This window comes from Amblyomma americanum, chromosome 2, assembly GCF_052857255.1.
Source record: "Amblyomma americanum isolate KBUSLIRL-KWMA chromosome 2, ASM5285725v1, whole genome shotgun sequence".
NCBI lineage: Eukaryota > Metazoa > Arthropoda > Arachnida > Ixodida > Ixodidae > Amblyomma > Amblyomma americanum.
In genome coordinates, this window is record NC_135498.1 from 64,322,756 (window position 1) to 64,350,035 (window position 27,280).

Sequence of the window (27,280 nt, forward strand, 5' to 3'; positions counted from 1 at the left end):
AAGCTCAGTGGCCCGGCAGGCCCCACCCATGCCACTGCTCGTGCGGCGGAAGCGTCCGGTTACTGCGTCTCCCGTACGCTAAAAGCATCATTTATGGACAGTTTGGCGGCGCGGCTTGCGCCGTCCTGCAGGCCTGCGTCCAATGAAGCCGACCGGCCAAGCCGCGGACCAGTGCCGCCGAGTTTTTGGACGGCCACGAACTCTCCGGAAATGTCCTCCCGCGAGAAGGTGACCTTGGAAACGACGGTCTTCAGGATGGCCAACCGGTCACCGGTGCCGCCACCAAGGCACGGTGAGAGGACTGTGTCAACAGCACGAGACAGATTTGCAAACCCAAGTGCAGCCCTTGGTGATGAAGGCGCTCGGTTGTAGCGCTTGTTTTCTTGGGGGACTCAAAGCACATGCCATGATGGGGCTGAGGAGTACAATCTTACGCATTCACCAGCCTCCGTGGTATTTGCGTCCACCTGCTAAGCCTGAGGGCACGGGATTGAATCCCGGCCTTGGATACCGCATTTCTCATGGCGGCTTAGCTGCAAAGTGTGCCTTGGGAAGTCAGTGCACTTTAAACAACCCCATGTGGACGTAGTTATTCCTGATGCATCCACTATGACATTTACAAGCTTGGGGGCCTTAAACCCTACATACTGTGCATTTCTAGGTTTCCCCGAAAGTGAATGTTGTCCGCCTTATCCACACGGCTCCCCTCAAAGGACGAATAGTTGAGGTTGTGCAGTGCACGATCTTATTTCTGTCTGAATAAAATTCTTAGTCCAGAGCACAACACTGAGGCTGAGGGTTTTATCGAGGTACAAAATAGTCTGCCGTAGTAATCCGCCTTTTTCACGACGCGACTGCGCATGCGCCCATCTTCTGGCGGCGGTGTCGCGAAACATATTGGGAGGGTCGCTCGCTCCACTCGAGACCGGTCGTGGAAGTGTAAACAAACCGGCTTCCTACGCGGGGCGCGTTGCTGCAGCCGTCCGGCTTTCAGCGCGACGCATTTGGCGATACCTACGAAATGTGTTGCATACGGCAGCAATGCCCAATATGTAAAGGGAAGTAAACTCGGATTTTTTCGCTTTCCGAGCGCTTCCCGGGACAGCCTTCGACGCGAAGCGTGGATAAAAAGCAGTTCGCAGGCTCGACGTTCGTGCCGCCCTTGGGCACCGTCAAGCACGTCAAGACTGTGCGGGAATCACTTTGTGACAGGTACGGACTAGGTGCTGTGTTTAAATGCGTGTGCAGTCTATCACGAAGTGTTTTATTCATGGGCAGGAAGGCCTCGAATGTCACCGCGGCACCCAGACTTCGTTCCGACGCTTTTTGCTTTCTCAAGCAAGAAGGCCAAATGGGCAAGTGCTGTGAGCCGCTTTCAACGCGCGATGGAGCGGGCAACGAAAAAGAAGCTACGAGAGCATTCACGCATGGTGCTAAAATTTTGTTGTAATCTCCTATGGAAATTTCCTTGTTTATGCCACTACACCCTGGCCAATCCCCCGTTGTGGGTATGTGCCATGTATTAAGAGACAGAAGAAGAAGAAGGTGCGTTATGCGTGTGTTCGAATCATATCCATGATGAAGAGCTCTGCGTGGTATCGCCGGAATGGATTAATGTGCGCCTCTCGCGCTCGTCTTTTATGGATGCGCATGCTTGATGAACCTATGCAGCGGTGTGTTGTGGGAAAATACAATGAAATGCTAGCAGAGCTGCTTTGTTGCGAGTACGCTTGTGCTTTTATAGCTCGTGTAGCTATTCTGCAGCGCTTGAACACAACGATTGCTTGTGAAAACTGTTGTCCCCAGTCGTTTTCTGTACTACGGCGTGCACGATGTAGTATCCACCTTTCATTAATGGCAGGCATATACAGCGGAAAACGCCAACCTCACTGATCGGGGGCATTTCATTGAACATTATGTTCCGAATGTAGCCTTCATCTCTGAAGCGGCGGCCCTTGCTAGCTGGTGTTCGCATCGCATGCCGGATGATCGGAGATACTGAAGAACTTGCTCTTCGGTGGGCACTACAGCCTGCCTCGGACTTCGCACCAAGCCATCAGTCAACACTAGAAATACTCCAGGTAACTGGTGCTGCCCAGGACACGCCATCGTTGACAGATTCCAACAAAACGTGCTCCGCAGCGGCACTCAGTCCGGCCGGGTTGGGCGCGCAGTACCCTACCAGTGAGCTTCCAGCGTTGTACGCGAGGTGGCAGCACAGGAAAATGAAAAAGGCGGATTGGCTCCCCTGAGTGCTCATGCGCCTTTGTCAGGTATTTTGACCATCTTCTGGGAAATCAGACTGTGCGAAACGCGCCTCCGAAATCGCGCCTTTGTTAAGTGAGCGACAAGTAAAGAACGTGGTATATCTTTTAACGGTAGAAGTGTGGGATAGTTGGTTTTTCATTCAGCACAAATGCCACGTACGCAGACGCATTGCATTACGAAGAAATGAAGACGCGTGTGTTCGACTTTTCTGCGCCATTTGCGCTCTTTTGAAAACATATCATCAACCGTTTTGTAGTACCTTCCTCCTGCAATTCTTAGGTCCCGTAACGTGCGTGTGCATTCTGCATGCCTGACTACGCCCTTAATTTTGTTTAATGCCCCTTCACTTGACTGCGCAGATGCAAGTGTCAGTGAGTCAAGGATCTCCTCCATTGAAATGTAAGTGTATGGTCATATGCCTTGAGTAAAAGAAAGAAGAGCCTTGAAACATGACACATAATAATAGCATGCTGGTTGAACTTTTCAATCAAGTTCAATCAAGGTTTATCTGGGCACGCCTCTGCTAGCGAATTGCACTGAGTTCTATATGTGCTATAGTGTGACCATAGGCACAGTGCAATTTCAACGTTTCCGACATTTTGACTTAAGAGGTAGGTACCTATTTTTGGTGAGATTATACATAGCGGAAGCAAATGTACGTGGTTTGCAATTTTCTTTGTGTTGTACCAAGCAAACACTTCCCTGGATGTCAAGAATATCGAACTCTTTGATGGGCATAGACCCTGTTCCAGACAGTTTCAAAAATTGTATCATCCGCCCGTAGCAACAATCATCAATTGATTTCTTAATTTGGTAGCATTAAAAGCCTTATCGAGAAAAAATTGTGGCGTTGGATTTAAATTCTCCTATTGGCTGGAGGAAACTGTCGCCATCGGACCGGAAGTGACGTCATTTCTGGTAAAGACAACAGCTTCTTATGCCATCGCATTGCCAGCACATTAGGTAACTAAGTGCCCCTGCCAGTTTTTTTACTTGCTTTTGAGAAGTCGCCTCTTTCCTCTCCCCACCCCTCTGTACGCAGCGTGTACAAGCGGATCCAGAAGGTGCTGATGGTGGGCGTGGCCTACACCTCCATCATGGCTGGCGAGTGCAGCCTCAAGAGCCGCATCAGGCTCCCCATCGACGCCTATTATGCCGCGTACGTCCATGCGGAGTCAGGGGGTAGATATTAGTGTGAATCCGCAAACTGACTATTTTCTAATATACAGTGTCTAAAGCGAGATACGGGGGCTTGGGGCACACAAACACAGGATTCGCGACGTTTGTGTTATACCTGGCAGCCACCATCTTCAAATTACGTCGTAGTTCACGATAACTACGGAATCGCATCTAAGTGGTTTTGTGTGTTGTATGGATTTAATGCTTCTGTGTTTCTGATATGTGATGTTGAATGTTACGATATGTTTATGTCACCAAGGTTTTAGGCGCCTGTCTCCCTTCGTAGAGCTTTGATCCTTGACATGAGTTTGTTTCGTTAGCATAATCTCCAACACGCGTTTTATTGTGGAAACTGGTTTTATTTGGGAAGACATCACCGCTGCTCGGTCAATGGTAAATAAGACACGTAATGTCCCTGTTACAGAGACGGCTTGAAGTATCGTTCAAGTGAACGGTATCTCAGCTTCCTAGCTACAGCTGGAACTCAGTGGCAGTCGACTGTGTATGTATACGGTGCATATCGAATGAATTTCGCAGGGCCCTCTCCAACTTATTGATCACATATGGAACCACATGAGCTTGGTCCGTCCAAGGAACGAAGTGAAGCCACGTGTTCGCAACACCGAAGTTCAGAGCAGATTGGCTTTATTTGTGACAGAAAAGCGAGCAGGACAGAACAAGAGGGAAAGCGAGAGAGAAAGAATGAGAGAGTGAGGACTTCCCGGAAACCTCGAGTCTTTCGGGTCGGAGATGAAAGGCGTGCAGTTTTCATCTGAATTGCTGTGGAGGTGCACACAAAGCCGCGACATACGATAAATGTGATATCATTGCAGTGTATTTTTCATTACACTGTCATCTTCCTTCGCGACATTAATAAGCTGCAGTTTCTCAGCAGGTACTGCACTTCGCTTATGCCATAAGCAAACGCCGCACACAGTCGAGACAATCCAACAAAAGATCGCATGATTCCGACATTGGTCGCCTCTTCAGATCTGAGCCCAAACTGGCTAAGAAAACAATGCTCAGTTGACTCCTCATCTCTGGCAGGCTGGGAAGCTGGCAGGCACGCGGGTAGGCTGGCTGACCGGCAGGCAGGAAGACAGGCAGGCAGGCTGACAGGCTGGAAGGTAGATGGGCAGGCTAACAGTAAGGCTGACAGGCACGCAGGCACGCACGCAGGCAAACAGGCAGGCATGCGGGCAGGCACGCATGCCGGCAGGCACACAGGCAGGCTGGCTGGCTGACTGGCAGGCAGGCAGGCTGTCTGGCAGGCTCGCAGGCAGGCTGGCAGACAGGCAGGCTGGCAGACAGGCAGGCTGGCAGGCTGGCAGGCTGGCAGGCTGGCTGACAGGCAAGCAGCAAAGCTGGCAGGCAGGCAGGCAGGCTGGCAGGCACGCAATGAGGCAGCCACACAGACAGGCAAGCTAGCAGGCAGGCAAGCCGGCAGGCAGGAAAGCTGGCAGGCAGGCTGGCAACACGTTGACAGGCACACAGGCAGGCTGACAGGCAAGCAGGCAAGCAAGCTGGCAGGCTGGCTGTCTGTCAGTTTCGCAGGCAAGCACGATGGCAGGCAGGCAGATTGGCTGCCTGGCTGGCAGGCACGAGGAAGGCTAGCATGAACGCAAGGTGGTGGATGGTAGGCAGGCTGGCAGGCTGGCAGGCCGGCAGTCCAGCAGGCAGGCCAGCCCAGGGCAGGGCTGGCCAGGGCAAGTTGTATTTGAAGTCTAGTTTTTTTTATATGGATATGTCATTGTTTCTTCTGTACACACAGGATAAAGAGGCCGAGCCCATTTGTGTCTCTGTACCTGACCTTCCTGATGCCGGTGACTGTGGTTTCGATTGTCCTGTTCTGGGCCTTCATCTATTACATCTACATCCGCGATGAGTACGTTTGTTTTGCTGGTGTTCTTAAACGCATAAAGTTTCATATAAAACGGACACAATCGCTGTCACTTGTGCTCCTCTCAAACTGCGATTTTAGAAGGCTCTCTAGCCTGTAAAGAGGATTAAGTAGTACATTCGCCTACCGTCCGTCCGTATAGGATGCGCTCAGGCCGTGCGCACTAAGTTCAAATCATTATCGCTGCTCCAATAAGGGTAGCTGAAATAATTGAAGAGTCCTGCATCTAATACACGCTGAAACTATCAAAATCAAAAACCGCGAAAAATTAATTCCATGAACTCGTGAACGCACGAAAGAGCCTTAAGGATCTGATTTGTATAAAAATACCTCCGACTCCTGTGTGTGGTCAGTTTTCTTCGCTTGTCAAGCCCTTTCGGCTCTGGAGATCTTCCTTCTTAAAAAGATTTAGGGCGCATTTATTATACGCTCTGGCGTTTGAAATAGCGTGCTGACGAAGTTTGAAGCAATAGGTCAAGTGCTAATAGGTGTCAGAACTACGACAAGCGCTCATCGGTTGCGAAATGGGGAGAACCGACCCCTTTATTACGGCTACCACTGTTTGGCTCAAACTTTTAACACGCGCGTTGTCCGTCTAAAAAAATGAAGCGCCCCACAGCGGTCACATTTCGACGCAGCGAAGAAAAAAAATTGGGTTCGACACTCTTGGGTGCGCGCGTCGGATATTGTGAAGGAAGAACGTGCTAACAGAGGAAGGTAAATTAACATGTTAGCTCTTTGTAACGCCCATTTCTTCTCAGCGATTTCTTGTGTGCTCAGCTCTGACCAGGAAAATGGCACCCGTGTGCTATATGAACATTTTTTTGCGTAGACCCCATGACATGAACGCTCATACATGAGAGAACTCATGCACTTTATCCTAAAAAGGTGAATTTCTGATGTGAGCAAATTCATTTCAATCTGCAGTGACCTGGGCGTTATCAGGGAGTGCCGCGTGGGCATTCAAAAGATCATCGAAGAGAAATGGCAGCACGAAGAGAAAATCACGTAAGTCGACCTACGCTGATTTTCTTGCCCTGTAACTATCATAAACGCCATAAAATGGGCTCATTCGCAGTTCACAAATCACGTTTCCCACGGCAGTTCGTGGCCGTATCCGTATTGCTAAATGTAACTGTAACTGCAAGTGGAAGCTACAGCAGCCGTTGCAGGTAGCGGGTTAACTGGGAATTATTTCCCTTGTCTATATAGTAGCAACTAACTTTTAATTCATTTGACCAGAGAGAGAAAGAGAGAGAAAAGTTGCAGAGGAAAGGCGGGGAGGTTAACCATAAGAATGTTCCGGTTGGCTACCCTGCACTCGGGGAGAGGGAAGAGGGGGGCGTAAAAGAATTTGAGCAATGTGGTCTGCATCTAGCACGACAAACAATGACAAGCGCACTGAAAGTCACAAGCCACCGCAGTAGTAGCCTGCACATCTTGAGGGCTGCCGAACACTGCGACCTGAGTAGAACAGATCTACAGTCCTCTATCACTGATAGGAGGCAGACAGGCAGCGCAGACGTTCTAGTGTGTGGAAAAGCTGCTTGCCGTTGCGGCTGATAATGTTGATGACAACGTAACACATCCCGACTTCTTCTCGGAACTGCAGATTAAATCACGTCCATAGCACACAGATTTTGGTTCATGGTTCTTAGTGTATGGCAGACTGGTTAAGTGCCAAGAAGCAGGTGGCAGGTGTACTGGGCAGGAGATCAAGATATGAGCGTTGTCTGCTCTTGGGCTGTCACATAAGCGGCAGGCCGGCGAGTACGTTCCGGGTTGGAGGAGGACAAGACGTGCGAGGTTATGGGCCTGAAGGTGGCACACAAGCGTTGGTGGTATTGGGAAAGGGATTTGTGCGGAGGGGGAAAGGTGAACCGAGAGAGGCGGTAGTGCAAGGTAATATCAGCAGTGGGAGGTTGCTTTGTCCAGCACCGAGCCGGATCTCCAACCTCGGCTGGTGACCTGGGCAGAGGACGTCGCGACTAGGCACCTCCTGGCCGCCACAACCGGCAGCCTGAAGGCTGCCCGCAATGCTGCTGCGTAATTTTCTTTATTTTGGGCCTTCACATCAATAAGAGTTTTTCACCACGACCACCACTCTCGGAACGGGAACACCTATATTACTGAGAGTGCTGCAGCTTCGAATCATCAGCAGGTCATTTGGTTGAGCAATTTCTTTCGCAAATGTCATGTGGTATGAGCAGCTTAAAAGCGATTGCCCGCGTAGAATTATTTGCTCTGTGTCTATAGTTTTCGCACGAATGTTGAGATTCCAATGCAAGGAGCCCTGACGCCTTAGTTTTACTTGCAGCCATTATATTATAGTCGTCGTGTCAGTTGTGGAGCATTATATGCATCGGTTCACACGGAGTTGCCTCTAAGAGAAGTTCGCTAGGTATGCGAGTACTGAGATCAGGCCAATAATACTAAAACGAAGCCAGGTCTTCGGTAAACGATTGTGAACTTGCTAGCCCAGCACTCTTGCACTGCTATCGCTGATTTATTGAAGAATTTGCTCATAATCGCCCTTTTCTTCTATGTTTGCGCAGCTCGAAGGAAATCCTGGGAGTCCTAATGCTTGCCGCAATCGGGCTGTCTGTGGCAACCAATACGAACAAGTATATCGGGTATGTGTTCAATCAGGAGTAAGTGATTTGCTAGGATTCGTGTATATGCAGTATTACCAAACAACGCGCGGGCTTTAATTTGAAGCCGAAGTCCTTGCTCCCCAAATTGTGGTAGCCTCTACGGTTCGCGGTTGACACATACGGCCTCTTGAAAGAGTCATATTCACATCCTGCAGAAAATCCTGTGCAGCGTCGCAGTCAGTGGCTGTTGTGTTTTGAGTGGGAGAGCTGGTGGCCCACCGGCCACCTAGGTGACTTTACCTTGTGACGCCATCACAACCTTGTCATCGCGACAGGTGGCAACCTGGATGGCGGATTGTGAGAAAACTACCCAGCGTGGCAGGTGGCAGTTAAATTGATGATTGGCCACGAGACGTTGCTAGGGAAGAACAAACTGGGTCTCATAAGCCCCACCGGTGACTGTGTTCGAAACAGCCACCGGTGGGTCTTAGGTCAGTGGCGCAGGGGCAGTGACTGATCGCTTAACCGCTGCACCACGGCGCCAGGAGTGGTGTGACGACTCCCTGCGATCAAAGAAAGTAAAGTAGGCAATGACCAATCGCGCATATATGGACACGTAGGCAGATCCGAGGCAATAGAGAAACACCTGCGCGTGAGGGATTCCTAGTGCTATCTCATTAAGCTTTATGTGACGGTGCAATAAAGAAGAGTGTATATGTTTACGAAGTGATAGGCAAAAAGGACCCCAGGCCGCTGAGGGAACCGATGAATGCTATCACGTCATATGCATAAGGCAGAAATTCCACTCCCCCTCAAGCTTCCCCTGAAGTTTTTTTTTTGCGATACATGCTTATCCCCTTGCGGACATGTTGCCATCGTCAAGTTTCAAGCCATATAAGCGACGATTCGCATTGTTCTCTACATCTAGCTGCCTTGATGACGTCGCGGCTGATTTGTGGCAGTGAACAAGAATTGCTGAGGAGGTTAAATATATAGCACAGCTTTGTGTTTCACTGTTCGTGAGAATTAAGTCATGTGTTTGCACACTGTTTTGCATCATTTTGGGTTACTTGAATACTTGCGACAGTTTTCACAAAACTTTTCTTTCGGTAGATCCTGTGCACGAGCGCTCTATGTATCGATAGCCAACGAGGAATGCACCGGCAAATCAGTGTAACGCTCTTGAAATTTGATGGATTTCTGCGCTGAAGCTTAAGACGACTGCAATTCGTTCAACGGTCGCTTGTAAGCGCATATGGCGTGCACGAACCTAGGGTATATAACGGGTGAATCAAAGACAGTCATTTTTTCGGTCAGGGTGGATTTCTAACTGAGCCGTCAGGAAAGCGAGGGGAAGGGTAAATGCGCAAATATATGTCACGTACAGCCGGAGGTGTGCACGGTCGGTCCAATCCACATTTGCTCGGCACCGAGGTGTCCCCTACTGACCATGAGCTTACACAAGGCAGAGGGGCCCTGCGGATTCGCGACTCACTGCCAGAGCGGATATTCGCGCCTATTTTGCAGCATTGAGCTGTTGCAGAAAGCGAATACAGCAAGTCGCGGCCACGAATTCAAGAGGAAGACCACGCTTCCTGCACAATTCGGTGTCATTGCAGGCTAATGCTTTGTGTAGGGCAGGAACATCGTTGTGCTTGCCATGAGTGGCGCCCCGAGTCACACGAAGCATGACACACACACACACACACACACACACACACACACACACACACACACACACACACACACACACACACACACACACACACACACACACACACACACACACACACACACACACACACACACACACACACACACACACACACACACACACACACACACACACACACACACACACACACACACACACACACACACACACACACACACACACACACACACACACACACACACACACACACACACACACACACACACACACACACACACACACACACACACACACACACACACACACACACACACACACACACACACACACACACACACACACACACACACACACACACACACACACACACACACACACACACACACACACACACACACACACACACACACACACACACACACACACACACACACACACACACACACACACACACACACACACACACACACACACACACACACACACACACACACACACACACACACACACACACACACACACACACACACACACACACACACACACACACACACACACACACACACACACACACACACACACACACACACACACACACACACACACACACACACACACACACACACACACACACACACACACACACACACACACACACACACACACACACACACACACACACACACACACACACACACACACACACACACACACACACACACACACACACACACACACACACACACACACACACACACACACACACACACACACACACACACACACACACACACACACACACACACACACACACACACACACACACACACACACACACACACACACACACACACACACACACACACACACACACACACACACACACACACACACACACACACACACACACACACACACACACACACACACACACACACACACACACACACACACACACACACACACACACACACACACACACACACACACACACACACACACACACACACACACACACACACACACACACACACACACACACACACACACACACACACACACACACACACACACACACACACACACACACACACACACACAGTTGGTTTTTGGGGAAAGGAAATGACGCAGCATCTGTCTCGTATATCGTCGGACACCTGAACCGCGCCGTAAGGGAAGGGTTAAAGGAGGGAGTGAAAGAAGAAAGGAAGAGTTGCCGTAGTGGAGGGCTTCGGAATAATTTTGACCAGCTGGGGATCTTTAACGTGCACTGACATCGCACAGCACACGGACGCCTTAGAGTTTTGCCTCCATAAAAACGTAGTCGCCGCGGTCGGGTTCGAACCCGGGATAGAAGCATGACCTCTCCTCACACGTCTTGCGGGAAGGCGTTCCTCTGCGCCCTCGCCCTCGCGCAGTAACGATCCTTGATAAGGTGAGCTACAAATGCGCTATAATAACCGGACGTGTCCGTAGCGCCAGTTTATACATCATTAACGTGTATCAGTTGTCCATAACATAACTTTGCTTAGGTAGCGAATGATTGGCCTCTCTTGAACTTCTTGGCGCGTGCTTCAAAGTGCGGACGCGACCACCGTGTCCTCGCTGTGCGCCCTGGTAGCTGTTGGCGTTCCACCAGAGCCGGGCAAACCGATGCTGGCCCCTCACGTGGGCACTTGGCGGCTTGTGCTCCGTCGCTTCCCTTGGGAACTCATTCTGGTGCGACTTGGAGGCATCTCCCTGGAGCTGCTAGCCAAGGTACGCGTGCGCAGTGCCATGACAGGATTCAACAATGCGCCTTCGAGGTTCCTCGGTTCGCGAGCAGCACACTTGCCGGACGAGTAGCACAAATACGATTATGGCTGAATATTAAGTTTAGTTTCAGGGCCACAAAAAGAACACAGGCAGAAAGCGTAGCATTTCAAAGGCCCCGACGCTACTAACGGAACCAACACCACTCAATTCGATAGTTATTCTCCAGAAGACTGGACGGCTGAGGAACAGTTGCGAAATGCTACAGCGAATGTTTGATACGAATCAAATATTTTTTGAAAGACAGCAACATGAAGGAAAAGGAAAGGTCAACATTTTAAAACTGTTCAGCGTTCATCATAAAAATTAATATATTTTTTATATATTCACGAGTCTTAAAAGTGCCTTTAGTAACAATGGCTTCTACTTTAACTTATGTAGCAGAAAGTGAAAACTGATTTTTTAATTGTTGTCGCTTGTAGCGAGTGCGGAAGCGGGAAAGAAGCCAGAGCTCAGTAATTCGAGCGGAACCAAACTACCAAGGCCTTGTAATCCCCAAAACACACACGTATGTTGCTTCTCGCTTCACGGCCATTTTCACCTGGCCCTCACCCCCTGCTCCGCACAATTAACAAGAAGAGTAAACAAGCCCTGAAATTTATTTGTTGTTGCAGTTTGCAACAGACAAAAACAATTTTCTTTCGGTACCTAATACAGGTAGTAGTTAGACAACTTAAGTGCTTTGAACGCGACACCATTAATTTTTTAATTGTTATATTTCCTTCCTTTCAAATGACACACCTATTCGTCGGCATACAGTAGTAAGCCAACGCATACACTCGGTTCACATTTATTCGTTATCACCGCGGTTATGCGGGCCATGGGGTTCGCCCTCGAGTCGAAATCCGAAGGTCCTTAGTTCGATTACACCGTACTTTGGGAATTAATTTTTGTCTTTGCTGATGATATCATTGGTGGTTTTCTGAACCGCTTTTTCCTGGACGCCGACTACGATGCCTGGTTTCATTGCTAATGGGCCATATAAGGCTTTCGCCTTAAAAACTACGGTTAAGCGACACGGGCGCTTATTGGATATATTTTCTAAAATAATGTGCGGTGCTTGATTTTTCCAGAAAAAAAAAAACTTTCACTCATCGACGGTTCAAGGCTGCCATACTGCATGACAGTTCGCGCTCTTCCAACTGCTAACAAAACGCAAATAGAAAGTTTAGCGTGTGCACTATTGTTTTGATATGTAAAATGTCGGGTGACAACTCTTTCACCGCTGCGGTCTTTGCGCCGCACTCTGGCGGTGGATGCGCTAAGTGTAACCACTTTAGTATTGCTCGGACAGTACTCTGTCCTTGTCTCTAGCGCAATATGCCAGCTTATAACAGAGGTTCTCCTATAATCTATCGCGCATCCGTTGTGTTACACCCCGCCGCCGCGGTGGCTGAGTGGTTATAGCGTTCGGCTCCTGACCTGAAAGACAGCGTCCCCATAGCCTGAGTCGCTTTGGGACTTTAAACCCACATGAACCAAACCAAACCCTCGTTTTACACCGTACGCTCCCTCATGGATGCTGTCTCATGAGTAGCGTGGACGGAGATTGTGGAGGGAAGTTGTCCGCACGAACTGTCATTCATAAGTTGTATGACAAATAAAATAAAATGTAAAAGTTGATTAAGTAACAGTTGGTAAGCAACATATATGTAATGAAAAACACACACAAATAATAAAACAAAATTTAAAGTAAAGATAGAATAAAAAATAAGAAACAAGGAAAATTTAAATGTATAAACGAAATAAAATTAAAAAAAAAGAAAAATGCAGGGAGAAAGAGAGGAAGGAGAAATGCTTTCGCATTTCTGCTCTTAAGCAGACTGAAGTGATAATAATAATTGGTTTTTGCGGAATGGAAATGGCGCAGTATCTGTCTCGTATATCGTTGGACACCTGAACCGCGCCGTAAGGGAAGGGATAAGGAAGGGAGTGAAAGAAGAAAGGAAGAAGGAGGTGCCGTAGTGGAGGGCTCCGGAATAATTTCGACCACCTGGTGATCTTTAACGTGCACTGACATCGCACAGCACACGGGCGCCTTAGCGTTATTCCGCCATAAAAACGCAGCCGCCGCGGCCGGGTTCGAACCCGGGAACTCCGGATCAGTAGTCGAGCGCCCTAACCACTGAGCCACCGCGGCGGGGAGCAGACTGAAGTGCAATCCTGTAATTTTTCATGAAGCAGACAGGAAGTAAAACCAAGAGTAATTCTAAACTAAATATCGACGAATGCAGCGTTCCAACGCATCCGCGTTGCTCCTGAAGACTGGGCTGGTGGACAACGACAGGCCGTTAGTGCACTCCGTCTGGTGCCAGGTGGCGCTGTTGGCCGCAACGGCAGTCGTCTCCGAGGTGGACACCAGGGACGTAGACTCACGCTTTGTCCGGGAACTGATTGTTCTGGTAAGGCGATCGTACAGCGTCCCAGTCTCGCATACTAAGCGAAAAAACACCTTTCGTCTCAGTTATTTATCACTTGTTTACTTAACTCCATGGGGAAGCCGTAATTTTGTTGCCACTTTTAGAGCGCAGCACCTAGGCGCCCGTTCGTGGAATCCGCGCCGTAGATTTTGTCGTCGACGTCGGCGTTGTCGACGTAGTCGGCATAACACGTCACGTGACAACCGTGGTAGGTTTTAGCAGATCGGAGCGCCACCTGCCACGACGAGAGCAGAGGAATGGAAAACCTGAAGGTTGCGACCACGGGAAGACCCTCGCGTGTGGCTATAGCAGCGTAACACGCCAGCTGCCAGTGGTGGCAGGTGGCATGTGTAGAGTTGCGCCCAAATTTCGCATTACCAACTATAATAATCGTCTGTCTGTTTTTTTAACACACTATTTTTTCTTCATTGCCTCTTGATGCCGCTGTCATCACTCAGTAGTACTTGTTTTGCAAAACGTCGTGGGCCGCAGCTACCAGTGGCGTATGAGGGGGGATTGATTCGTTTAACAAGTGGTTGCAAATGTGGGCTGTATTCTTCTCTTTGTTTGACATTCATGCCCCAAATGACTGGCCAGTAGTTGCTAACTTTTCGTTAAATTCTCCTTGAAGTTCAAAGTGTATAAAACCGGAATCATGGCCATGTTACGCCAAAAGAAGCGTATCGACAGCAGCAGCCACCAATAGTTCATTGAACTAAAATTAGAGTGTGCATGAAAAACAGTCAGGACACAGCGCACATGAAGTAAACATAATTCGCAGCCTAAATGAAAGATTCACGGCATTCGATCTGTCTCATATGAACTCTGCATGTCACGTTGTCCTCAGTTTTACAGCGACAGCTGTTAGGCGCCCATCCCTGGCTTGCGCGTCGTAGTCGCCGTCGCCGTTGGCGTAACCGGTGGGTGCGTTAATGATATCCACCCACCGGGAGGATGTCATTAATGCACCCACCGGTCATCAACGTACCCACCTTATATCACTGTCAACCAGGGTCCCATAAGCCTACGTGTGGCTCAGTTTGGAACCTGCCAGAGCAGGGGCGCTCTACGTGACCATTAAATCAGTGGTCACGTGACTAAACGCCTAGACAGCTATCGCTGAATCTCGCGTTACACAGTCGTAACCATCCTGGGAGTTTTTTCAATGTCAGAACGGTGGAGCGAATCCTTAGAAGCTTCAAAACTTGTACGGTCTGCACATCAATGTCGCTTAGAACATGTCAAGTTCTTTTCAAAACAGTGGTCGCTAACACTTATTGCAGAGTTCAGGTCCAGCGTGTCAATGAATTTCTGGGAGAGTGGTGGCAGAAAGAATGCGGGTGTGTGGCAATTGAAATTAATAAATCTTTATTTTTCTCCAAATGCCGTCAGGAGGCAAAGCTCGCTCGCGGCGAGAGAAGGCTCCAATCACGAAATGGCACATGTTAGTGTGACGAAGGCCCGTTAAAGGCTATAGAGAAAAGTAGAGAGTTCTTTTCGGCTACATGGAGCTTGCGGAAAGGTAACCCAGAAACTTCGAGCAATCCTCGACCTTGCTCGAATGTACCTCGGTCAGCCTGTTTTTACCTTTGTTTTTGATTGGCAACCTCGCTCGAGCACAAATACTCGAGGAAGTACAGGATTATCCATTTTGAAGGCTTGTTCTGTGCTTGAACCCAAGGATAGGTGTGTGCCTATCCGCTCTTCGACAAATGCCTTACGGCTCTTCAGAAGTACTTCTGCGAAAGCAACTTCATATATGAAGGAAGCCCAACAGTCACATAAACCAAGAAGCATAGAGGAATGCTTCTATTTTATTTTTCTGGTTTTAATCAATGAGGTATAATTAGTGTAGTTACTTAACTGCTCAATTGTAATTGATAAGGAGAAAGAAAAACAACCGCGTGCCACAGATGGGTTCCGCACCCACGACCTCCGAATTTCGCGTCCGGTGCTCTATCAGCTCCCTCCTTTATCCTTTCCCTTACGGTGCAGTTCGGTTGTCGGCCGAGATATGAGACATATACTGCGCCATTTCCTTTCCCCAAAAGCCAATTTTCATTTTAATTTTCTATCAGCTGAGCAACGGCAACGACTGGCTGTCCAGTCTCCGGCTTTCAGGGGTATTCACGTTGCGTGTAACCTAGCCCTGAGAGTGTTCACCAGCACCACCCTGGTCTAATCGCGCTGTACTGCTGCGAATGTCATATTTATTATTGTGTAAATAGCTTTTGTGTACGTTACCCCTATCCTCTCTTCCTGTCCCCTCACCTCTTTCATTTAATTTCTCCATTCTGCCTGCTATCCTTTATTTCCGCTGCCCCAGCTCAGGTGCTTCAGTATCGATGGCAGATGCCGGGGCTAGCAAAAATCTTTTCCTTCCTTTTTACTATTCTTTTAATAAAAAAACTACCACCACCACCACCCCCTATGCACGTTGGTATCAGTGACTGTTGGGTTCTTTCATGTATATGTCATAACAAGCCCTTCATTTCCCTTCCCTTTTCTTCTCGAAAGAAGCTTTCAGTCCCGTGCTTCGCTAGTAATGCCCAGCACTGAAGATCTGCTCCCAACATACCTTTGCAGGCGGAGCGATTCGAGGAACACCCCCTGTACTTCGCCCTGCCCGTGGTTTTGGAGTCACGCTGGGTACTGCTGATGCCCTACACGCGCCTGCCACTCATCTTTTTGCATGTCTACGCCAACATCAGCTGCTCGGAGCTGGTCAGCGGACCCCTTTATTTATTTCTTCGCTATTACTTGGTTAAACGCCTAGGGACCCCTCGTCGGTCATACCGACACATGAATGCTAAGCCAGCTGTGAAAACAAACCTTGCTGTCAACATGTGAGGGCTGGGAAAACTAATTTGACACTGATGAAGCAAACTCAGGTCTTGAATTCTTCTGTAGTGTTTTCTTTCTTGCCGGTGTTGCCTAAGTATTCCACGTAGACACCTAATCACCTAATTTTGTACATTGCCTTGGCTTTTGAATACGTTGGCGTGAAATGGCGCAGGTTTTCCTATATCGGTTACGTTCTTATGAATTCAGAATTCCAACCAATGGCGTCGGCCGATTCTCACGAGCCTGCTAGCAAGACAGCAGGGAGTGCGGATGAAAGGGGATAGTCCGCTCCTTCTGTGGTCGCGGATTGTACCCTCGCTTCTGGCACGGGCAGGGACAGTTTATTTTTCGTTCTTTTTATGGTCCGACAATAATTTTTGTGCCCTCCCTGCATTGTCACGCCGCTCCTTGCGTTGTAACGCTAGCACGTTAATGGGAATCGGCCGGCGCCATTGTCTGGAAGGAGGGTTCTTTGCTGGGGAAAAGCCGCTTCGTTCTTGGGTTGTATCCGACAATAGAGCTAAACATTAAACTGTGTGTAGCACAATTTTGAATTCCACTAACGCTGATCTTGCAGTCAGTATACTAGTGGACAGCTTTTTATGAAACGCAGCGGACGCAAAACAGGAAAGGGAAGGAGACGGTCGTTTATGTCGTGCCGTGGGTGGTGGGTTGTTCTGGTTATGGGCGTAGAAGGGGTGAATGGGGAGGGGGGGCACAGAAGCAAATGGCTGCCTCCTTCCCTTTCCTCCTAGCCCCTGCTGCGTTGCCATAAAACGTTGTCCGCGAGTATATTGTGGTTTCATGTCCACCCCACTAAGAAGTTACCTCTTACGGAGTCTTAGCTCGCAACGATCTTCTTGTTTTGCAGCTCTGGCTTGGTCTTCTGCTCAAGGTCATCTCCTGCGTGACATCCGTGCTGGCGGCCAATACATTGCTCTTCCCCTAGTGCTCAACCCGTAGAAGGAGCACGAACTCCAATCTCCATATTCCTCGGAAACGCGAACACATTTATCTCTCGTGACATTTTAAAACCTCGCTTCTATTGTCCCTTGATTGCGAAACGAATCGGAAAAACTGAGCCACTTAGAATTCCGTGCGATCACTGAGTGGTGCTTGAGACGGATTTTCGCCTTCGACCGCCTCCGGAGATTACCCAGTTCGGTGCTGTGACCGGAAGTCGCGTGCGAACTATGAGCTACGCCGACCTAACAAGCAAAGGATAAACTTTTTCGCCGTCATCTTTTGGCCTTGTGTTTCAAGCATTTAGTACGACAAGCAAGCTCTTCATCCCCGTCCACAGCATCATGGCACCATAGTAAACATACGACATCAACATGCGACATGTGAGCCACGGACGGCATGCTCGGTGACCGTGTGTGTGTGGGGGAGGGGCTGGTTAGAGGACCATGTTTGTGGGACTACGTGTAATGCGATGCTAACTTCTCATGCATAACGTGAGTATAATGAAAAACCTGTGGCTCTGCGAATGTCATACACATCTAATAAGAATGACCATCGCGTATGTGATAACTGAGGTTACGTCCTTGCAGTTAGTACGAAGGCTATGTTTGCCCAGTTTGTTCAGGTGTTCATTGCACGTTTCTTGTATGGTGGTGGTAATGAAAGAGCACTGTAATGCATGGTGCTGTCGCTCAAACTTGCGTAAAAATGACGTTTGTAATGAACCTTAGTGTTCAATGCACGACCGTGCCGCTCAAAACACGTGTTTCTTGGCTTACGAGCGGCGCGGGCAGAATAGATATTCGATCTTTTTTTCAGCGTGACGTGCTTTAGCCTGTAACTTTCGCAGTCTGAAGTTAACGTCTTTCTGGATGTTTCAATGTAATGCACTAAGGGTACACAGCGTATCCTCACCAGCTTGGCCGCTTGGCACAGCAGAGTGTGCGTGCGTGTGTGTGTTTGTGTGCGTGCGTGTGTGTGTGCGTGTGCGTGTCACACTAGACGGCACCCATAAAAGATGCCATCCAGCTGCTGACACGAAAGACTCGGGTTCGATATCGGCCGTGGTGGTCGCATTTCGATGGAGGCGAAATGCTAGATGCCCGTGTACTACGCACCGTCAGCGCACTTAAGAAACCCCATATAATCGAGATTATTCGGAGCCCTCCACTACTGTGTGCCTCATATCCTGAGCCAAACCTTATTAGAATACTCCATCAATAACTGAAGGAATGGTACAAGCATTGAGTTTGCATGAAAAAGAACAAAGGACGAAACATAGTGCTGTAGCTTCCAGGGACACAAAAAAATTTCTCTGTTTTTTTTTTTCTGAGCCCTGTCGGAGGAGGATCCGAAGCAACAAATTAATTTGCCTTCAGTACTGCATACAATAAGGACAAAAGACACCGCTCTTCAAAATCAATGCCTTGGGGAATGCATCTTACCTCTGCTCATTATTCCATCACTTGGCGATTTTACATCGCAATTTTTGACTGCGTTCACGTTAATGTTTGACGCTGTTGTTGTTCATGAAACAAGGTAACTAATTGCAATCGCCATTGAAAAGATCAGGGACACTGGTGAATGTGTCATGGAGTGGCATTGCTAATGCAGGGAAAACAGCGGACATGTAGGGCCATCGTTGCAGGTGTAATGAAGCGGCATGGCCAATATGAGGGACGCAGTGTACAATTGGGCCATCATTCTAGGTGTAAAGAAATGGCATTGCCAATATGGGGGCAACAGCGGACAAGTATGCCATCATTGCAGGTGTAATGAATCGGCATTCCCAATACGGGGGCTACAGTAGCCATGTAGGGCCATCGTTCGAGGTGCAATGAAGCGGCATTGTCACAGTAATGCCACTGCTGGAGATGCTATAAAGGGGCATTGCATGCAGCGAAAGCGAAGAAGTAGGGCCACAGTTGGATATGGCGCAGAGTGGCAATGTAAATATGGGGACTATGAAGTTATACTGGTCCTATGTAGGGCCTGACATGGCCACCACACTCTCAAAATAGGGCCGATGGTTTGTGCTGCTCCGGTAGGTGGACGTACGTAATCTGAAAGATGTTTAAAATGCACCCCCAGCAAAGACATCCTTTTTTCTGCTGCTTGGGGCCCAAGACCTAGAAAAGGAATGGTCTTCGACGCCTCCATGACGTTCAACACGGTCGTGTAATAGAAAGAGCCGCTGCTGCAGGATAGACACCGAAGGAATCTGTCTCTTACTTACTGCCAGGAAGGAAGAAAGGAAAGTGCACAGGCCTGCTCACTGGCTCAAGCCGAGCCACAATCGCTACCACGTGCAGATAGAAGGAGAGTTGAGAGATGGGATAGAAAGACAGGATAGTAAAGACGCGCTAAAGACAAGGCCGATCCCGGAGGTAGTGCAATACCAGGCCAACCGGTGGCGGGAGTGAAGCATCCTTCAAACTCTCCGCCACACCTCCAAAAATAAGTCCATCCTGGGGAAAGGAAATGGCGCACTATCTGTCTCATATATCGTTGGACACCTGAACCGCGCCGTAAGGCAAGGGATAAAGGAAGGAGTGAAAGAAGAAAGGAAGAAAAAGGTGCCGTAGTGGAGGGCTCCAGAATAATTTCGACCACCTGGGGATTTTTAACGTGCACTGACATCGCACAGCACACGGGCGCCTTAGCGTTTTGCCTCCATCAAAACGCAGCCGCCGCGGCCGGGTTCGAAGCCGGGAACTCCGGATCAGTAGCCGAGCACCTTAACCACTGAGCCACCGCGGCGGGTTTTATACCAGGTGTTTGAGTGCCGATTTTATGTAATATGCAAAGGAAGGTTTTTTGAGGCATAAAGTATGCGGCATAGCATTGCCAGTGCTCATGAAGTTCACTGACCACGGTAAAAAAAATTGCTGATGGCCTAGCTCTGTTAGGCTAGGCTATACGTAGCGAAAGCGCGCCGACTTCTGGATCGGAAGAGTTAATATATGAAACCCGTGCATTCACTAGATGCGCCTTTATTCAACATTGAACCTTGAGCCGTCGTGGCGAAGTGGTCGCGAACCAGGCCAAAGGGCCTGGTTCGATTCCCAGCCTCGACTGTGGATAATCATTCTTGATCAAAATATCTGATCCTTTTAACTGTCTGACATTTCCATTGTTTTTTTTCCTACAAAATTCTGTAAATACTGCTGCTGCTGCTGTTGCTGACAGGAAGAATGAAAAAAAAAGCGCGCGGGCCTGCCCACTGGCTCAAGCTGAGCCACAACCGCTGCCTCGGGCTGAACGTAGGAAAGCCGAAAGATGGGAAAGATAAGGAAAGACGCGCGCGTGTATATGTCACGGCCGATCCCGCAGGCAGTGCAATACCGGGCCAACCCGTGCCGGAGTGCTCCAAGCACTCCGCGATATTTCCAAAAATAAATGTAATATCTTGAGTCCAAATGGGACCAGTAGCAGATATTAAATCTAGGTCACAAAACGTACATAGAAAATAACAGGTCGCTGGTCATTATTACGACCCTGCCTATGGATGCAGGAAAGGAAATGGCGCAGTAACTCCCACATATCTCGGTAGACACACTAACCGCGCCGTAAGAGAAGGGAGGAAGGTGGGAGTGAAAGAAGAAAGAAAGAGGTGCCGCAGTGAACGGCTCCGGAATAATTTTGGCTACCTGGGGATCTTTAATGTGCACTGACATCGCAAAGCACACAGGCGCCTTTGCGTTTCGCCTCCGTCGAAACGCGGCCGCCACGGCCGGGTTCGAACCCGGGAACTCCGCCTCAGTAGCCGTGCGGCCTAACCACTGAGCCACCGCGGCGGGTTTTAATGAGCGACATATAGAACACTCGACAGGAGGCGAAAAATTCAGTTTGTTTGAAAGAGTAAATATATATACAGGCAGAAAAAAATACAACGCTGTTGTGTATACTGCGCACGCGCCGAGCCATTTATGCTACTCTCAAGTGCTAGAACACAAAAGAGTGAAAGATGCTTGCTGTGGCGATGTATACAGATTTATTAATTAATTGACTGATTCATGCCTTCATCGGCGACACTGAACGATTGCATTAGAACGAAAGGATAATCAGGTTTTTCGGCGTCCTCAACCAGCCTCTGTATCACCCATTTTTCGCTGGTAGATAGATACCCGCCGCGGTGGCTTAGTGGTTAGAGCGCTCGGCTACTGATCCGGAGTTCCCAGGTTCGAACCCGACCGCGGCGGCTGCGTTTTTATGGAGGCAAAACGCTAAGGCGCCCGTGTGCTGTGCGATGTCAGTGCACGTTAAAGATCCCCAAGTGGTCGAAATTATTCCGGAGCCCTCCACTACGGCACCTCTTTCTTCCTTTCTTCTTTCAGTCCCTCCTTTATCCCTTGCCTTACGGCGCGGTTCAGGTGTCCAACGGTATATGAGACAGATACTGCGCCATTTCCTTTCCTCAAAAACCAATTATTATTATTATTGGTAGACACCCGAGTGATACGGGAAGCGACGAGACTTGTCAGTAAACCGCAGCGCAGTTCAAAACCTTAAACCTGTAGTGACGAAGTAAGAGGGCAAGCGGAATTTAAATTTCAATAAAGGCCGTGCGCTAAGGAATACAATGAACCGGGTTCTGCATACTTGGCCTGAGTGTACCAATTTTTCGTCAGAAATTTTTGTTCAAATGAAAGGGAGTAAGTGGCGTTCTTTAGCATCATGCGGATAATGGCGTCTCGGTGGCTTCATTGCTATTGTTGCGTTCAGGCTCCTCTACACTCGTGCCAATCTTTCGCCTAAAGATTGCCGTGTGGAGGGCTTACCATTAAGCAAGCAGGCGAATTTTTGGGAGGCCTTGCCCGTTTGGGCGGGGCCTATTATTTGAATCAAAAGAAAGAATGCTTTGTGACCTTGATAATATTATATCATGCTAAACGTGTCATACCGAATCCATGAAAGTGCTCCAAATAATAATAATGTTGCCATAACAGCAAACACTTGTGCAAGTACTAAGCAAGGGAAATCCATAGCGCGGCGGGCTTCCGAAGCTCTGGCCTTACAAAAGTAGTGGTTTCCCGCTTATTGTGAATGTCCGTTCACGTCATTGCCCCGCCGCGGTGGCTCAGTGGTTAGGGCGCTCGACTACTGATCCGAAGTTCCCGGGTTCGAACCCGACCGCGGCGGCTGCGTTTTTATGGAGGAAAAATGCTAAGGGCCGTTTCACATGCTGCGAATTTCACCGCGCGGCACTGCGAATTCGTTCGCTCTGGGGCGGAGAGGGCCGCCGCTCTTGCCGCAGACGGCTTGCGAACGATTTCCGTCCGGTTGGAATTCGTTCGCAGCGTCGGTGTGTTCGCTCTGCGACTGACCAATAGGAAGCATCCTTTGCTTGGCTCCCCGCCAGGCTTGGCTTGGCCAGCTATGGCTGTCCTTGCACTCACGCCTCATGGGTCTGACGTCACTTGCGGTCACGTGCATTCAGCGCACCAACGTACTTTTTGAATAATTCAGAACTATTTACTTAAATAAAAAACATTCAAAATATTTTTTTGTATCTGAAAACACGCATGACTACAACAACACGACCACATTCCTAATTGCATTAATGCCACGTTAATCACGAGTTCCATGAGCAGTCATCTAGCAACCCTGCTGTCACACGGAACGAATTCGCAGGTCCTGCGTTGCATGTGAAACGACTGAGCGGCAATCGCATTGCGGCGTCAACGGCGGGACCGAATTCGCAGTGCCGCGCGGTGAAATTCGCAGCATGTGAAACGGCCCTAAGGCGCCCGTGTGCTGTGCGATGTCAGTGCACGTTAAAGATCCCCAGGTGGTCGACATTATTCCGGAACCCTCCACTACGGCACCTCTCTCTTCCTTTCTTCTTTCACTCCCTCCTTTACCCTTTCCTTACGGCGCGGTTCAGGTGTCCAACGATATATGAGACAGATACTGCTCCATTTCCTTTCCCCCAAAACCAATTATTATTATTATTATCACGTCATCTCCGAAGTTAGCGGTGCCAATTACGCAGAAGTTTATTTTGTTTCTTATTATAACGACGTTGCGAAGGCGGGTGTTGAGAACGCTAGTCAGGGTTAGCTATGAAAAAAAAAATTGTTTTGTGGGAAAGGAAATGGCGAAGTATCTGTCTCACATATAGGCGGACACGTGGACCGCGCACTAAGGGAAGGGAAGGAAATAGGGTCTAAGAGAAAAGAAGGGGCGCCGGAGTGGAGGGCTCCGGAATAATATCGAACACCTGGGGATCTTTAATGTGCGCGGACAACGCATATTACACGAGGGCCTTTGGCATTTGGCCTCCATCGAACCGTGGCTGCCGAGGCGGAGTTCGAACGCGGGAACTCCGGCCCAATACCCTAGCGCCCTAATCACTGAGCCACCGCGGGGTATTAGCTTTCTTCGGTGCAGCACTTAGCTATCCCTTTTACAGCGCGGTGAAATTTTACTGGCGCACTCGCGTTCGTTTCAGTGCGTTCGCGCTTGTTAACTGGCAGAAAGCGGCAGTTTCCTCATTTTCAAGTCGTGTGAGACGGTAAACGCTAGTAGTTGTAGTAGTACGTGGTTTTTATTAAAATAATAAAAAAAGGAAGGAAAAGATTTTTGCTAGCCCCGGCATCTGCCATCGATACTGAAGCACCTGAGCCTGGGCAGCGGAAATAAAGGACAGCAAGCAGAATGGAGAAATGAAATGAAAGAGGTGAGGGGACAGGAAGAGAGGATAGGGGGGATGTAATATTCACAAACTATTTACACTATAAGAAATGTGTCCACGTTGTGCGCGTGATTAGTTCATGATGGAGCAATAAAAACACGCGCACAGCACTATGTTGACGACAGCTGGAGTGGGGCGTCCAGTTGTCAATCGTCCATGGTAGAACTCGCGGAGCGTTCGGTCACTGCGTGTAACTACCTGGCGGAGAACAGACGGGACATCAAGCCCGTGTGTTCGAGGAATGCACAGAGGCTCACCAAGATTTGCTTACGGGTGCGTACACTGCCCTGCGGCCACAATAGCGTCTTGAGGGAGTCCGATAGTATGCCCAGTGTCCTATAGGCTGCGAGAATATCGCGACGAGCATCGGCAAACGCGGCACAATGAAGAAGCAGGTTCTCTAGTGTTTCCACTGCACCGCATCCGTCACACACATCACGCGTCCCGATTCGGTGACGCTCCCGACGTTCCCCGGGCCACACGTAGCCAATGCGGTCACGGAGGATCATTGCATGTTGCGACCGCATAAGTGCGCGACAGCCGTTGATGCTGTCGATGCACTCACCTCCTGCGATGCGTGGGTCGGGGTGCCGCTTTCGAAGATGGTCGTGGATGACCGCACGCACGTCCTCCAGCCCAAGGGGCAGATCGCTGGCAGGTAGTTGGTGTGCAGCGGTCGCGAGGTCGTCAGCTTCTTCGTTGCCGGCGATGCCGCAGTGACTGGGCACCCACTGTGCACGCACGGCGCATCCTCTCTGCACGAGGCGCTCGATACGCGTGCGAATTTCCCGCACTAGTGGGGCACCGCGGCCGTTAGATTGCAGGCGGCTGAGGGCGACGGAGGGCCGAGGGTGAGCAGCAGAGCAGGTACAGCCCGAGCCGGATCCCCATCAACTCCTCCGTGGTGGAGGAGCCTAGGAAGGTTGCGTGTTGCTGGCTGTGCAGTCGCAGGGCGGGGATGGTAGCCGCCGCAGCAAGGGAGCTGCTGTCGCGGGCCACTGAGCCGTAGGTGTACACGAGGAGATGGTCCTGGATCTCCTCGTGTATGACGGCTCTGGCCAGCTGCTGCACAGCACAGAGGGTGTGCTCCGCTTTCTCGCGATGCCGACGATCTCTCGCTGTACCTCCGAGGCAGCAGGCCAGGGCGCGCAGGAGCCGTAGGGGGGTGGACCTTGAGTCAATTGCTCATACTCGAGCAGCGCAGCGCCCATTCGTGAGCGCGGGTGCGAGCGCATACGCTGCAGCATCGAGCCGCCGTCCGCTGCGCGATGAAGCCGCTCGATGTGATCCAGCGCCCTGCGCGCTGCTTGGAGCTCAAGTGGCCACGCTCCTGCCTCGGCCAACGTTGCGGCGCACTGCGAGTTTTTGCACAGGCCTAGCCACACGCGCTGGGACTTGTGGTGCTGGAGCTCGAGTTTCTTTCAGCACGGCTTGTGCACCGTGACGAGCGGCAGCGCATATAGAGCACCGCCCCCAAAGCTGCGGCATTGTGCGGCTTGCGGGTAACGTTGGCATTGCGTAGGACAACACAAAGCGACGGATGATGTAATGACGCCCTGGTACAGCCATAGTATCTGCCTTTCAGTCTCACGTACGTACGTGAAACCTTGTGCATAGCGCCCGACGTAGCGCTGTTTTACCTGTTTTACCTCCAGCCATACTACCAAGGGATAGAAGCAGAAGAATCCGATATCCCCCGCCGCACAAATCTCTCAACAGAGAGGAAGCTGTCACTTGGAGACGATTACAGACAGGTTCTTACCCAAACCTACACATGCTAAACAAAATGCACCCTACGATACGCGCGGACAAATTTCCCTGGTGCGACCAAAAACCCACACCACAAAAACCCACACCATATCACATCACGTGGGCCTGTCAAGACATACACGTGGTCCTCAAAATACAAAACCCAAGTGCGGGCAATGGAGAGATTGCTGTCCAGCTACCGTTGTGAAGACCAACAAGTAGTAGTAGTAGAAAACATTTATTCCAAAAAGGTAGGATAATGAGGCGAAAATACATATTTTGGGTGGAGGTCCATATTTCAGGGACCCCAATGTCCACCGCAGTTGCTCTTGCTTGGGATGTCAGCTTTCGCTGCAAGACCAACAAGGTCTGGTACAGCGAGCACAACGGTCGGCAGTGCCAGCGGAGCCCTGGACTGAGGGCAGTCGATCATTCATTAAAGTGGACGAGCTCGACAGAGAAGACTCCTGGGATACAGCCAAGGGGAGAAAATCTCTGAAGATTCCCCAAACCGCAGAGTAGAATAAAGTTTCCTCCTCCTCCTCCTCCTCCTCCTCCTCATCCTCATCCTCCGCGGCGTCGATTATGACAAGAATGACTGAAACAGCAGAGGAGTTGGAATAGCACTGGACATCGCGCACACTAAAGCAGATTGCATAGCGATTGTATAAGAGTCAATCCGAGGATTCAACGCAGGGTTGATAACACCCGCGGCCTTAATCCTAGATCAAAATCCGATAGAAAGTAAAGTCGCAAGACTCGCCGTGGTCGCTCAGTGCTTAGGCGCTCGGCTACTGATTCGGAGTTCCCGGGTTCTATCTCGACCGCGGCGGCTGAGTGTTTACGGAGGCAAACCAAAAGGTTAAGGCGCCCGTGTGCTGTGCGATGTCAGTGCACGTTAAATATCCTCAGGTGGCCGAAATTATTCCGGAGCCCTCCACTACAGCACCTGTTTCTTCCTTTCTTCTTTCACTCTCTCCTTTATCCCTTCCCTTACGGCGCGGTTCAGGTGTCCAATGATATATGAGAGATACTGCGCCATTTTCTTTCCCATAAACCAATTATTATTATTATTAAGGAAAGTCACAATAACTTGGGCACCTGCCCATGCCTGCTTAACCGGGATCGAAGCGGTCAACACGCTAGCCCCCGAGCTCCGGGTTCGAACCCGACCGCGGC

General features: G+C 49.7%; 1 protein-coding gene, 1 non-coding gene and 2 pseudogenes across 2 annotated transcripts; 2 read left to right on the plus strand and 2 right to left on the minus strand.

The window, feature by feature from the left end:
* Positions 1–409: 409 nt before the first annotated feature.
* On the plus strand, positions 410–18,075 carry LOC144119723 (uncharacterized). Its single transcript, XM_077652274.1, has 10 exons — positions 410–422; positions 2,628–2,667; positions 3,311–3,427; positions 5,219–5,332; positions 6,275–6,355; positions 7,903–7,980; positions 11,197–11,374; positions 13,663–13,830; positions 16,435–16,572; positions 17,564–18,075. Exons 1-10 carry the CDS (start codon positions 410–412, stop codon positions 17,639–17,641), a joined length of 1,005 nt encoding a protein of 334 aa, XP_077508400.1. The 3' UTR covers positions 17,642–18,075.
* On the minus strand, positions 13,497–13,568 carry TRNAS-ACU (transfer RNA serine (anticodon ACU)). The gene has a single exon. It is a non-coding gene; the product is annotated as a tRNA-Ser (tRNA).
* A 1,945-nt stretch (positions 18,076–20,020) lies between the features above and the next one.
* Positions 20,021–20,201, minus strand: LOC144122215 (U2 spliceosomal RNA; annotated as a pseudogene).
* A 2,170-nt stretch (positions 20,202–22,371) lies between these two features.
* LOC144122295 (U5 spliceosomal RNA) lies at positions 22,372–22,487 on the plus strand (annotated as a pseudogene).
* Positions 22,488–27,280: the final 4,793 nt, after the last annotated feature.